This window comes from Vigna unguiculata, chromosome 7 (genome assembly GCF_004118075.2).
Source record: "Vigna unguiculata cultivar IT97K-499-35 chromosome 7, ASM411807v1, whole genome shotgun sequence".
Lineage (NCBI taxonomy): Eukaryota > Viridiplantae > Streptophyta > Magnoliopsida > Fabales > Fabaceae > Vigna > Vigna unguiculata.
Window position 1 is genome coordinate 29,892,158 of NC_040285.1, and position 13,752 is coordinate 29,905,909.

Consider the following 13,752-nt stretch of genomic DNA (forward strand, 5'->3'; position numbering starts at 1 on the left):
AATTTGGTTTGAGTGCGCACACATGCTTAGCTGTTAAACAAAGTGTTTTAGTAGTACAAGTATATTTATAATATGTTGTTTACTTTATTAGATCATGATCGATCCGTACCATACACGGATATTGCTTGCAGTATCTACACATATACACATTTTTAATGTTATTATTTGAATTAAAAGAACGGAACATTATTATTATGTTTGGTGGTGTTCGTGCTTCTTTTTTCCAGTGATGAGTGTTTCAAAATGATTCACCTATGTATGGTGCAGCAAGTGAACGTTTGAAATTAGTGTGCGAGTTTCAGTGACGAAGCCAATTTGATAATTATGACTATGGCTTTCAATGTAATGTCTGGGGTTCTAACACTTCATCAACAATCCACATAACATCCTTTTGAGATTAAAATACCAAAAAGTGCTATATAGGAATGTGGAATAAAGAGTAAAGAGCCTTGTTTTCGATAGATAAGGAACAAATTAAAGAGCTCAAGAGATCTCTCTCTAACAACGAAAGTCCATTTTTCCATTTTTATTTTGTTTTAAAAGAAATAACCTTAAACTATAAAGTTTAGTTTATTAAATTTGTTAGACATCTCACATCAATTAAGAATAAGAACGAGTTAGAATATATATAAATATAATTCAATCATATTAAGAATTCAAATATAAGTCTAAATCTTACATTAATTAAAAATACAAAAATTAAACATGTTATAACAATGAAAATTCACAAATTTATTGTTTTAACATTTTAAGTTAAAAATTGTGTTAATTTTTATATGAATTTGAATTCATGTCTTTTTTTGTAAATATTTCTTCAGAAGATCCATCAAATCCTTTTTAAATTCATTTTTATTAGATTGAATTAAATATAAATTCACTATTAGAATGATATAAAATCTAATATATATTTCTACTTATTGACTCTCACCTTTAAAGTTTAATAGTTTTCATTAAACTAAAGTAATGTAATTAAAAGAAGAAAAACAAAAATATGAATTTGTTTTCATTTTCTTTTGAATAATAATATATTAAGATGAATTTCAGTAAATATCTCTAAGAAAAAAAATTAATATAAGATATATAACTTCTACGAATAACAAATTAATGCTCAAAATATTTTTCTTTACTAAAAATGCAAATAAATAAAAGAGTTTAAATTTTTTACTAATTTTATTCTGCTGTTTTTTTCTAACATCAAAATATATTGATGGTCATTAATTTTAAAATTTTAAAATATATTAAAATTATTTTTAAAATATCAAAATAATATATTTTTAATGTTTAACATAAGACAATATAACAAAACTCAAAAGAAAAAAACAAACTCTAAATTAAACATAGGCAAGTGACAACTAATTTAGCTAAAACCTCACATGTGAAATTGAACATCAATATTTTCAAAATCAAATGTGTTTTGTTTTTTTCTGTACCAAAGAAAAATGGAAAATTCACATGTCCAGCATCAGTTCACGAAGCACCATGGTTGGAAGAAAAAAAAAAGCAAGAAACACCAGCTGTCCCAAGATGACGTTGGACCCATCATAGCCATAATATTTAATTGGCCCCAATACCCAAAAATAGTATCCAATTAAATAATATTTTAATGAAAAATCACAATTATCTGTATTGATCCCCGAAAGAGGCAAGCAGTCCAACACCTGGGGAATGCCCATTGGGGATCTTGTACTTTTCACTTTAAAAAAAACATCACTAACGTTATTATTTTATCTTTCATTCCTTAGATTATGCTTCTCAAGCAGTAAAATTTTGTGTCCAGATCCATCACCCTACATAACACGTGTCACCACAACAACTTTTCATAACCATAAAAAATTTTAATTTCTCTTTAATTTTATCTTGTCACCTAATAGTTTAACATAGTCTTCAATTTTCTAATATACCCTTCTCTTGTATGTTATTTCATCATTGGCTGATTGCAATTTTCCAAGCTCTTTCAGCGGCTCAAGATTTTGTTGGTGAGGAAGTCGATTTTTCTTAGACAATCACGTTTCAAACCCCAAACACTCACTAACATCAACCTGACGTAAATAATAAAGCCTGAGGGTATTTTCGTCAATTATCAAAATTTTACCTACACATGTTTTTCCATTTACATAACTATATAAAATCATTACAAATGTATATAAAAATGATGATTAAATTTAATTAAACCACATTTCGTCTAACATATATAATAATAATTAGTTATATATACTGTTAATTATTAAAGCAAATTATGGTTAAATTGATATTTTTAATAGAGTATGTTTTATCTTTTATATTATTTCACAAGAATACTTAAAGAAACTTTGTCATTCATAACAACTTTATTAAACTATAGCATGTGATTTGTTGTAAAAAAATGTTGTCTTTTCCTTCTAACAGTGACATGGACAAGGATTACAAGAAAATAACATTGGTTGACTGACATAATCAAGTTGAGGTCCAGCTGCAGGTATAAATATGCAGCAAACATTGAACACAAATCAGTGCCATAGAATTTACAACACAAAACCTTTCCCAAAGAGACAAAAAACTTTAGAAAACTTTTTGTATGTATTGGGGAGTTATGGCAGGGAACATGGGGTGGGGTGTGATGGAGGAACAAGGATGGAGGAAGGGTCCTTGGACTGCTGAAGAAGACAGATTGCTCATTCAGTATGTCAGATTGCATGGTGAAGGCAGATGGAACTCTGTTGCAAGACTTGCAGGTCCCTACCACAACCTTTTTTTGTCATTTTTCATTCACAAATGTTATTTGTTACTATTTTGTTATTGAAAAGTTGAACTCGCAATCTTTTTTACACTCTTCTCACTTCTTTTATCATAGCTTTATGCACTATTTTTTTTCTTGTTAATTGCTCTCACATACTTAATTTACACCTATTCTCTGAACAGGACTGAAAAGAAATGGAAAGAGCTGCAGACTGAGATGGGTGAATTACCTGAGACCAGACCTAAAGAAGGGCCAGATAACACCACAAGAAGAAAGCATAATTCAGGAACTGCATGCTAGGTGGGGAAACAGGTAAATTTTGAATCTGAATCCCTTATACTTGCATGTTTTCTCAACATAAATATTAATATTTATTTATGATAAGGATAATGATATTTTATCAATTAAATTTTAATAACTTTTTCTTATAACACGAGGTGATAAAATAGAAAAAAAAATGAGAAAGTACTTAAAAAATATCATTTATAACAAAATAAAATTGTTAAAATTTAGTCATTAAAAAAATGTTTTTCTTATGGTAAAGCTTGTGAAACTAAATCAAGAACATTTCAGGTGGTCAACAATCGCAAGAAGCTTACCGGGAAGAACTGACAATGAGATAAAGAATTATTGGAGGACTCATTTCAAGAAAAAGACTAAGAGTCCTTCTGATGCTGCTGAGAAGGCTAGAATCCGTTCCTCAAGGAGGCAGCAGTTTCAACAGCAACAACTGCAGTTGAAGCATCAGCAGCAGGTTCAGCAGCAGCAGCAACAATTCCAATTCAACTTGGACATAAAAGGGATCATAAACTTGCTTGAAGAAAATGATCACAGAGTGCCTTCTACATCTCAAGAGACACAAGAAATGGCTAACATGTGTCCAAACAGTTCAGAGCAGCAGGGCTATTTCTACTCCATGTTCAATGTGAGTGACAATGTCTCTGCACCAGACTCCTCAAACGAAGAAATTCTCTGGGATGGACTCTGGAACTTGGACGATGTTCTTTGCAATTTCAATGCTACCAGCAAAGCTAGTTTACACAATTTAGTCACTCCTTTCAGTTAAAGTTTTTTCTTATCTATTTAGCTTTGAAAAGTGTTAGAAAGATTTGTACTACAAATATGAGTCACGGCTTGATAAGGCTCCTAAATAAGGAGCTCAGAGTTAGGATTAATTGTTTCTTGAAAGTGTGCAAGTCAGTGTAGTGACTAGTGAGTGATTTTCTGAAGGCGAGTTATTGTATAACCCCTTTAATAAAAAGTGTCTCAATTTTGCTCATAAAGTGTTTGCTTTTTTGCTTTGAAGTAACAGCTTTTTGTTGCCGTAGGAAAGCGCAAGAAATGGGGAAAAAATTAACTAGATTTCCCTTTACATTTTCTTAATCATTCTTAGACATGTCAAAATGACGGCTCACACGGGTTGGCTTACCATGAGCTGGGTTCAAAATGAGTGAATTCAACCCAGTTCACTTTCTGGTGAATCAGAAATTTTGTAACTCGGCTCAACCCACCACGGGTTGGTGGGTTAAGTGGATTGGCTCACCAACCCACCTAAAAAAATTATTTATTTATTTTTTTTATTATTCAAATATTTAAATAAATTTTTAAGTAACCCATGAGATGACAATCATAGTAAAATCAAGAACCAATGTTTTGATCATGCTCACCACCAATATATGAAGAATTATTTCCAAGAAAGTATTCATTAGTTTAAGAAAGCATGACTAATATTACAAATTTTCTGTCATGCTATTCAACAAAATATAAATAAAAAAAATATACATTCTTCAACCCGGCTCGAACCCGTTTAACCCGTGGTTTAAGTGAACCGGTTGAGTTCAACCCACTTTTGAAAAAACTAAATTTTTCTCAACCCAATCCGGCTCGAATCCGTGGTGAGCCGGGTTAGCTCACGGATTGAAACTCATTTTGATATCTCTAATCATTCTCATTTCTCATTAATTTTCTCCTCTTACAATATAGTCTGAAACCTTAGTGGAAATAAAAATTTAAATTCTTTTTAAAATAACAAATCAATTAAAAAAAAATCAATTTACAATATTTATGTGAATTAAATCTCACGTTATAAACTTTTGTTAATGACATCAAAATAGACTTAAAATTTATTTTTAATATAATAATAATATATTGAATTAGAACTTATAAAATTTGTTACTTTTATTTTTGTCTATCGGTGTTTTTTAACCACCGATAAATAAGAAAACAACAAATTTCATTAAGCTAAGACATGCCCTTCATTACTGCATAAACAAATTTTAAACATAGATTGTGAGATACTTTTGGTATTATTGGTAACACTCAACATGAAGCTTCTTAACACGTCTTTTCTCACCTTATTCTTTTTGTCTATTTAACCAACACATACTACAAATTCCCTTTTGTTTTTCATTTATTGATGAATAAATTTCTTAAACCAAGATAGAATTTGATGCTTTAATTCTCACACATCTTACGCAGTATATATTTCATTTATTTAACAAATAATCTTTTTACGTGTTGATTACACCCTGAACATGTTTGAAGAAGTATCTCTAGTTCTGACATTCTGCAAGTATCTCAGAATCTTGAATTACAGAGGGAAAGATACTACCTGAAACGTTAAGAATTTTTTTGTTTTCGTACGGTTCAGGTTGATTATATTGACGATAAAGAAATGATGATAAAAGAATCAAGACTGAAATAATTATTTTATGAATGAGAATTTATTTTAGGTGTTAATTTCTATTTACATTCTTAAGCACTTTTACTCCATTCAATAATTAATTTCTGCAGCATTTCGTTTGTTTTCAAAACAGTTTCTGAGATTGCATGTTAAATAAAATGAAAAAAGAATTTTTAGTTCTGAAGGTTGACTTAGATTTGAAAATAGTTCACGGTCTAAACTTAGTTACTGTATATATTTTTAAAATTATTATTTTTTGTCTTTATTTATGAATGGCGTGAAAAATAATAAATAGTGTATTATGTGTTTTTTTTTTTGAAAAAATTAGCGTCGGTTAAATCAATTCTTTTTACAAAAATTAAAAAAAATTATCTATGAAGTTTGAACTTTGATAATAATTCTAGAAAAGATTACTAAAATAAGACATAAGAATAAACATTGTTCGTTAAAATAAAAGGAAAGAGTACACATAAATGAGTCAATTTCAATTAGTAGTAATACTTTAGTCAATTTTGTCCATTCTACAAATAAGTGTCGAGAATTAAATTTTGACCGCAATTTTTTTTATGGTAACTGAATCTAATTATTAGTTTCAGTGGCAAATAGCTTAATAAGCTATAAGCTTCAAAATAATTTTCAAATATTATTAATATAAGGGAAAATGTTGTTTATGTATTATTATTTTCTTTCTTCTTCTTCACGTATTTAAATGATATTTTAATTCTTATCAAAAGAGAGACTAAAATATATGAATGCCAAAATAAATTAACTAAAGCAACCGAAGAGACATAAGATAGGAACCGAAATTCAACTAGATAACTTTTTTTTTCTAATCTTTTTTAAAGTGCGTAGCGATAATTTATAAAACAATTTCTTAACGAACTTTTAAATATCTATTATAAATTTAAAAATGAATGCAAATTATTATTCTCTACACCTGTACCTATTAAAAACATAAGAATGGCACAATAATCTCAGTTTTTTAATTAAAGGGAGAATATTAATGCATAAGCCCCACTCACTCGAACCTAAAATTATACCCCTGCTACTTTTTCTACGCTGTGAAAGTAACTGAATGCATATAAATAAATATAATATATCATCAATTCATATTTACGGTCAATTTTGTATAATTATATATTTAAAATTCTACTAAATAGTTAAATTAATTTAATGTATATACTTTTTTAAAAAACACATCCAAATATACAACTATAAATGTCATGTTTGTTTAGATTTTGACATACATTATTTTTTTTATTAAGAGTGAGGATCCTAGGCTCTCGTTCATTAAGATTAAAATATTTAATGATTAAATTAGGTTAATCTAATGATACGTGAAGCTTTATTAAAGATTGCATCTTAAAAGAGTTATTCCTAAAGTAATATTAAGTACAAAGATGGTGCATATATTAAAGGTGAGTTAAATATCTTTTTAGCTCTTTAACTTTCAATGAAAATTATAATTAGTCTATCTTCGAAATTTTGGTCCAATTTAGTATTTCAATTTTAGAACGGTTTGAATTTAGTATTTTTAACAAAATTTTGTTAACTTTATTTTATGTTTCATACGCATTCTATGTTAGCATAACATTTGAGTTGAGTTGTTTATATTGTTTGATATAATTTCAGTTAAATGTTAACCGAAAAAAGTGTTTAAAACGTCAAATATACTTAACAAAATTTGACTAAAAAAACTGATTCTAAACATTTCTAGAATTAGAAAACTAATTTGATTAAAGTTTCGAAAATGAACTAATTTCAATTTTATATAAAAAATTAAAAGATAAAAATATATTTAATCTTAACAATGTGTACCATAGACAGTACAGTTTTGTACCAAATTAGGAGAATGAACACATTTCAAAAAATTTATCATTTATGGGTAAATTATGCTTCGCACGTATGACTTTACGTGGTAGAAGTCGTGTTCATCAGTAATAACTTCAATCTCAATTTAAAATAAAGGCTTAATTTTTTTTTCTCAAATAAACTCCCAATTCTTATCTAAAGCAATTAAATTCTTTGGTTTATAAAAATAATTCAATTACATCATTTTTTATACATTGATGATAATGTTGCGTACATCTACAGTTTGTGATATTCTCAAATTAAAGAAATAATATTCTAACACTTAAATTTTTAAATTTGACTCACTTTTGATTCAAGGCAAAATCTAAAGGAATGCTCTTGAGGAATGAGAGAAAGAAAATAGGTTAAATTATATTTTTAGTCCCCATTTTCGTAACAAAATTTGAATTTGGTCCCTCAATTATTTTTTATCTCAATCTGGTCCCTATTTTGGGAAATTTGACCCAATCAAGTCCTTTCCGTTAGTGGTAGAGTAACGGTGTTAAATGGGGTGCCACGTGTCAGCTTCTGGATTTTTTGAAATTCTTTTATTTTTTTTTTGAAATTTTATTTTGAAATTTTTTTTATTTTTTATTAATTTTTTTAAAATTTTTTTAAAAATTAAAATTTTTGCCACGTGTCAAGCGGACATCGTGCCACGTGGCAGTGACAGTGCCACGTGGCAGTATTTGGGAGTTGTCATTTTCTCATTCTCAATTTGGTCTCTGTATTTTATTTTTTGTCTCAATTTAGTCCCAATTTTTGTAAAAATTGTGCAATTTTGTCCCTCTCCAAATTGAAACCAAATTTAATTTCTATATAAATATGCAAAGATATTTCTATCAAAATTGATATTTCAAGTAAATATTTTTAACAAGATTAAGTTTATTTTAATTTATATTTTACGTTAAACTTTATTTAAAATTGTTTTAAAGTTGTTAATAGAAAATAATATCAATAAAAAAATTCATAAATTATATTGATATTTTATTACATTATACTTTAATATTGTTTTTTATTTGAATTTATATTTTAAATAATTGCATATTTTTAAAATGTGTAAAATTCAATAATTTCTATACAAATATTTTAGTTAGTATAAAAATAAAAATTATATAATTTAAGAAAAATTAACTAGTTTATGTAACAATAAAAAACAAATAAATTTAAAATTTGAAAACAATTTTAAGTAAAATTTAATGTGAAACAAATTTAAAGAAACTTGGTTTTATTGAAAATATATAATAAAAATATCAATTTGAATAAAAAAATCAAATTTAATAAAAATATTTGTATAACATTTTATAATTTTTGTTTCAATTTGGAGGGACGAAATTGCACAATTTTTACAAAAATTGGGACTAAATTGAGACAAAAGATCAAATACAAGGATCAAATTGAGAATGAGAAAATGACACCTCCCAAATAGTGACACGTGGCACTGTCACTGCCACGTGGCACTGTCACTGCCACGTGGCACGATTTCAGCTTGACACGTGGCAAAATTTTAATTTTTTTAAAAATTTTAAAAAAATTAATAAAAAATAAAAAAAAAATCAAAAAGAAATTCAAAAAATCCAGAAGCTGACACGTGGCACCCCATTTAACACCGTTACTCCACCACTAACGGAAAGGACTTGATTGAGTCAAATTTCCCAAAATAGGGACCAAATTGAGATAAAAAATAATTGAGGGACCAAATTCAAATTTTGCTACGAAAATGGGAATTAAAAGTATAATTTAACCAAGAAAATAATAGCGAATGGCAGATAAAACCTTATATCAGAGTGTCTAAGTAATTAAAGTATAATGTACCAAAGTATTTTGTAAGAGAATACTAGTAGTTTTGTAAAACATACATGATTAAAGCACACCTTCGTTTTGTACTAAAAAATAATATAAAAACAGACATATCTTTATCCTAGGTACATGCTTGCAAAAACATGTTTTATTACACGAGTGAAGGTGATTTCTATGTGTACAAATAGTATGATATATTTGCCCCAATTTTCTTTCAGGGAGGAAGAAAGTTAGAGAAGGAAGAAACAATGAGAAAATACTGGAACGCTATAGTTTCAAGTTGATAAATTTAATAGATCAAACATGAAAAATATTTATAATTATACGAATTTATCGTGATTTAAATGGAGCAGTGTGGAACCCTAGTACAAGACAATGTTGCGCTGTTGTTGTGTTGTGCACATGGAAACACATCTCAAATATCTGTTTCAACTTAAACCGCCAAATTCAAACTCAACGCAACTTCTGGTTCTTATGGTTATGAGGAGGGCATTTACATTTGCCCTAATAACTTGTCGTTATTACACTTCTGCCATTGTCTCTCTCCCCCGTACAGAGCACAGTCTCCTCCATCTGCTTCAACTCTGCATCGACCTTCGAGCTCAGAAACTCGCTCAACAATCTCACGCTCAGATCCTCGCCAATGGGTATGCGCAAAACGTTTTCCTCGCCACAAGGCTCGTCTCTGCATACGCCACGTGTGGCGGGTTGAGATCGTCAAGGTTCGTCTTTGAGTCCGTTGAGGCCAAGAACGTTTACCTCTGGAACTCACTGATTAATGGATACGTTAAAAACCACAACTTTCACCAAGCCTTTGCTTTGTTCGGAGAAATGGGTCGCAATGGTGTGTTGCCCGATGACTACACTCTCGCGACGGTTTTCAAGGTTTCCGGTGAACTTGAGGACTTGGTTTCCGGGAGATTGATTCATGGGAAGAGTGTAAGGGTTGGGTTTGTGTCGGATGTTGTTGTTGCGAATTCTCTGATGGCAATGTATTGTAGGTGTGGGGAGTTTGCTCAAGCGGTGAAAGTGTTTGAGGAAATGCCTCAGAGGAATGTGGGTTCGTTCAATGTTGTAATTTCTGGGTGTGCTGCCTTGGGAATTTGTAATTCTCCCTCTCATGACGATTTGTGGAAGTTTTTTGTACGAATGCAATGTGAGGGGTTTATGGCCGATGCTTTTACTGTTGCGAGTTTGCTGCCTCTGTGTTGTAGCGATTCTGGTAAGTGGGATTATGGGAGGGAGCTTCACTGTTTCGTGGTGAAGAATGGGTTTGATTTGAAGATGGGTTTAGATGTGCATATGGGGTCTTCTTTGATTGATATGTATTCCAGGAGTAAGAGAGTTGTTATCGGAAGGAAAGTGTTTGACCAAATGAGAAACAGAAATGTATATGTTTGGACGGCAATGATCAATGGTTATGTGCAGAATGGAGCACCTGAGGATGCATTGGTTCTTCTTCGTGAGATGCAAATGAAGGATGGTATACGACCCAATAAAGTATCACTTGTTAGTGTGCTTCCCGCTTGTGCCTCGCTTGCTGGATTAACAGGAGGGAAACAAATACATGGGTTTTCTATCAAAATGGAGTTAAACGATGATGTTAGCCTATGCAATTCTTTAATTGACATGTATTCCAAAAGTGGGAGTTTGGATTATGCAAAAAGGGCATTTGAATCTGATTCCTACTTCAAAGATGGTATTAGCTGGAGTTCAATGATCTCTGCGTATGGATTACACGGGAGAGGAGAAGAAGCTGTAGTTACGTATCACAAAATGCTTCAGGAAGGGTTCAAACCAGACATGATAACAGTGGTTGGTGTTCTTTCTGCTTGTAGCAAGTCAGGATTGGTAGATGAAGGCATTAGTATATATAAGTCGCTGATGACTAAGTATGATATAAAACCAACAGTTGAAATTTGTGCTTGTGTTGTGGATATGTTAGGCAGATCAGGCCAGCTTGATCAAGCCTTGGAATTCATTGTAGAAATGCCTATAGATCCTGGTCCAAGTGTTTGGGGATCTCTTTTAACTGCCTCTGTAATGCATGGGAATTCAAGGACAAGAGACCTGGCTTATAGGCACCTTTTAGAGCTGGAACCTGAAAACCCTTCAAATTATATATCCCTTTCAAATACATACGCTTCCTCTAGAAGATGGGATGTGGTAAGTGAGGTGAGAACAAGGATGAAAGAAAGAGGTTTAAAAAAGATTCCAGGTTGCAGTTGGATAATTGTTGGTGGTAAGACTCATTCTTTTTGTGTTGCTGACAAAGCACATCCTTCGTCTAGTTTAATATATGGAATGCTTGATGACCTCGTATCAATAATGTCAGATGGTTGTGCTGAAAGTGATATCCTGATTTGAATCTGCAAATCTTAAAGTGTCTGGTGAACACTGAAAACTGGCCAGGCCAAGCATTCTATATGCAGATGAGATGCATGGAGGTTCACATGCAGCCTTACCATCGTGAAGAAGAAAACGGGAGGGGAGGAAAAACATTTCCTTCAAAACAAGCCCATTTTACAGCATTGGTGTCAAAAGATAGCAAAGATCCACATTCTGATTTACGACCTGGATGGCAAAGATCTCCATTTCAAATATAATAGCATTAGGATTGATTCAACAACAATCCATGCCACCACGGAAAAAAAATTATGTGAATCAACTGTTTCAAATTCTTTAGTTTCTCAGGGTTGTTAGTTTGAATGCTTTTTTCGATAGTTTACCATAATTATCTGGGTGAATGATAATTATATTCCGTCAAATACAGGATCATGAAATGGTGTTTAGGAGGATAAATGAAAGTGGATACAGGATATAAGGAATATTTGTATTTTCACTGGAGTGATACTGCTTCAGCAACCTGGTCTTTCTTGCATTCCATACGCAGTCCAAGCACACGAAAAGCCGAGTAGGGTTAAATAATTGATAGTCATTATTAACTTTAAACCGTCCAAATTGACAGACAAATTTTCTAATACGAACCCGTGGGCATTGATTGGGAAGAAATAGTTACACTTAGCTAAATTCTACAAATTATTTCAAAAATAAATATTAATTTTTTTCAGGAATCTCCTTATTAACCTGACTGTTTAGTAAGTCTTAATCATACAATAAGGAGAATGCTAACTAGTGTCCTAAGTACATTTGTTAAGGAATAATAAATGTGTTTTGATATCATTATTTTTACATTGAAAGCTGAAATAATTAAATACAGTAATTAAAATAGTATAAATGCACATAATAAATTTTATAAAGACAAAAATATCCTTTTAAATGTGTAGACAATAACTTACTGTTACAAAACAAGATTTTGAAATTTTTAAGGTTTTTACTAAAAAAATCAATTAAGTCTTAAATTGACACTTTAATTATTCCTTTTTGTAACATTTTTAGATGTTTAACACTATTTTTTTTGTTGGTTTTTCTGTTAATTTATACTTTCTTATTTTTTTTTTAAGTTTTAGATGTTTAACACTATTTTTTAAAATTTTCTTATATCTAATTTTTAGCAACATTAAAATATAGTATTTTATTATTTAATTAGTTTTAAATTTTATTTGTGAACATTAAATAAAATATTAAATACACATGTACAATATTTATGGGCATTTTTGTCTTTAAAAAATATAAAGTTGCATTAATGGTTATTAGGTCAAGATTTATTTAATATTATACTTATCTATGTACTTTTGTAAGATCCAATGTATATTAATTATCCTTAACCAGTGCCCATAGAGCACTGGTTAGCAAGACCTTTTTTTAATAATCTTTATTTATTTTGGAATGAAATCCCCCCAAATGCAAATAAATCATTATTTTTAAACACTCCATAATATATAAGATATAAAAAATTATTATAAGATATTTTACTCTTAATTCATTTTTAAATTTTTTATAAATATAAATTTTATTAGTTTTTTTTATTGAATACTTGAAATTTTTTATAATTTTTAATTGTTTGAATATAATGATTAAAATATTATTTATATTTTTTTCTGTATTAAAAAAGAATTTTTATTGATTAAAATGATACTATTAAATAATAAGATGGTCATGATTTTTGTGACATGCTATTTTAGTTGACGTGAGTGAATGAATTGATCTTCTTAGTCGGAGAAGTTACAATTGGTAACTTACTTTTGGAGGTGAATTTTTTACCTATAAATTGATTTTGGAAAACCAACCAAACAACAACATTATTTTAATGATTTCATATATACTAAAATCAATTCAGGATGCATCTCATATACACTAAAATAAATTGATATTTATAACTTCTCTTTGAAAATAAATTTTTTAATTTTAAATTGATTTTAAAACCAAACATACATTTTGATTTGAAAATTCATAATCAATGCTAAACCAAACAATGAATGGGTGTGTTTAAAGTGAAACCAAACAAAAAAAAACTAAAAATTAAGTATCATTTTTGTCATTGCTGTAAGTCATAATAACAATCTATCGCTATTCAACACAAAATAAAAAAAATTACTTAATATATAACTATAATATTATTATTTGATATTAATAAGAAAACTTTACTTTTTAACATCTAAAAATACTTAAGCAAAAATGACTTCGATAAATTAAAAGCATGATAAAAACTCAAAAGATAGTAACATTATTCATAATAGAGTTAAATAATTTGTGTTCCGATAAATGGAAAGTAAAAAGGTGCATAACTAACATAAACAAA

General features: G+C 29.4%; 2 protein-coding genes across 2 annotated transcripts; both read left to right on the forward strand.

The window, feature by feature from the left end:
- The first annotated feature begins 2,436 nt into the window (after positions 1-2,436).
- Positions 2,437-3,986, forward strand: LOC114190754 (myb-related protein 305-like). The gene is made up of 3 exons (XM_028079760.1): positions 2,437-2,711; positions 2,899-3,028; positions 3,290-3,986. The coding sequence occupies exons 1-3, from the start codon at positions 2,555-2,557 to the stop codon at positions 3,780-3,782; spliced, it is 780 nt and encodes a 259-aa protein (XP_027935561.1). The 5' UTR covers positions 2,437-2,554; the 3' UTR covers positions 3,783-3,986.
- A 5,466-nt stretch (positions 3,987-9,452) lies between these two features.
- Positions 9,453-11,876, forward strand: LOC114190645 (pentatricopeptide repeat-containing protein At3g57430, chloroplastic-like). The gene has a single exon (XM_028079605.1). The coding sequence runs from the start codon at positions 9,453-9,455 to the stop codon at positions 11,415-11,417; it is 1,965 nt and encodes a 654-aa protein (XP_027935406.1). The 3' UTR covers positions 11,418-11,876.
- Positions 11,877-13,752: the final 1,876 nt, after the last annotated feature.

Coding starts and splice junctions, on each gene's coding strand:
- LOC114190754 (XM_028079760.1), top strand. CDS start 2,555: ATGTATTGGGGAGTTATGGCAGGGAACATGGGGTGGGGTGTGATGGAG. Junction 2,712..2,898: donor CTCTGTTGCAAGACTTGCAG/GTCCCTACCACA, acceptor TTCTCTGAACAG/GACTGAAAAGAAATGGAAAG. Junction 3,029..3,289: donor CATGCTAGGTGGGGAAACAG/GTAAATTTTGAA, acceptor AGAACATTTCAG/GTGGTCAACAATCGCAAGAA.
- LOC114190645 (XM_028079605.1), top strand. CDS start 9,453: ATGGAAACACATCTCAAATATCTGTTTCAACTTAAACCGCCAAATTCA.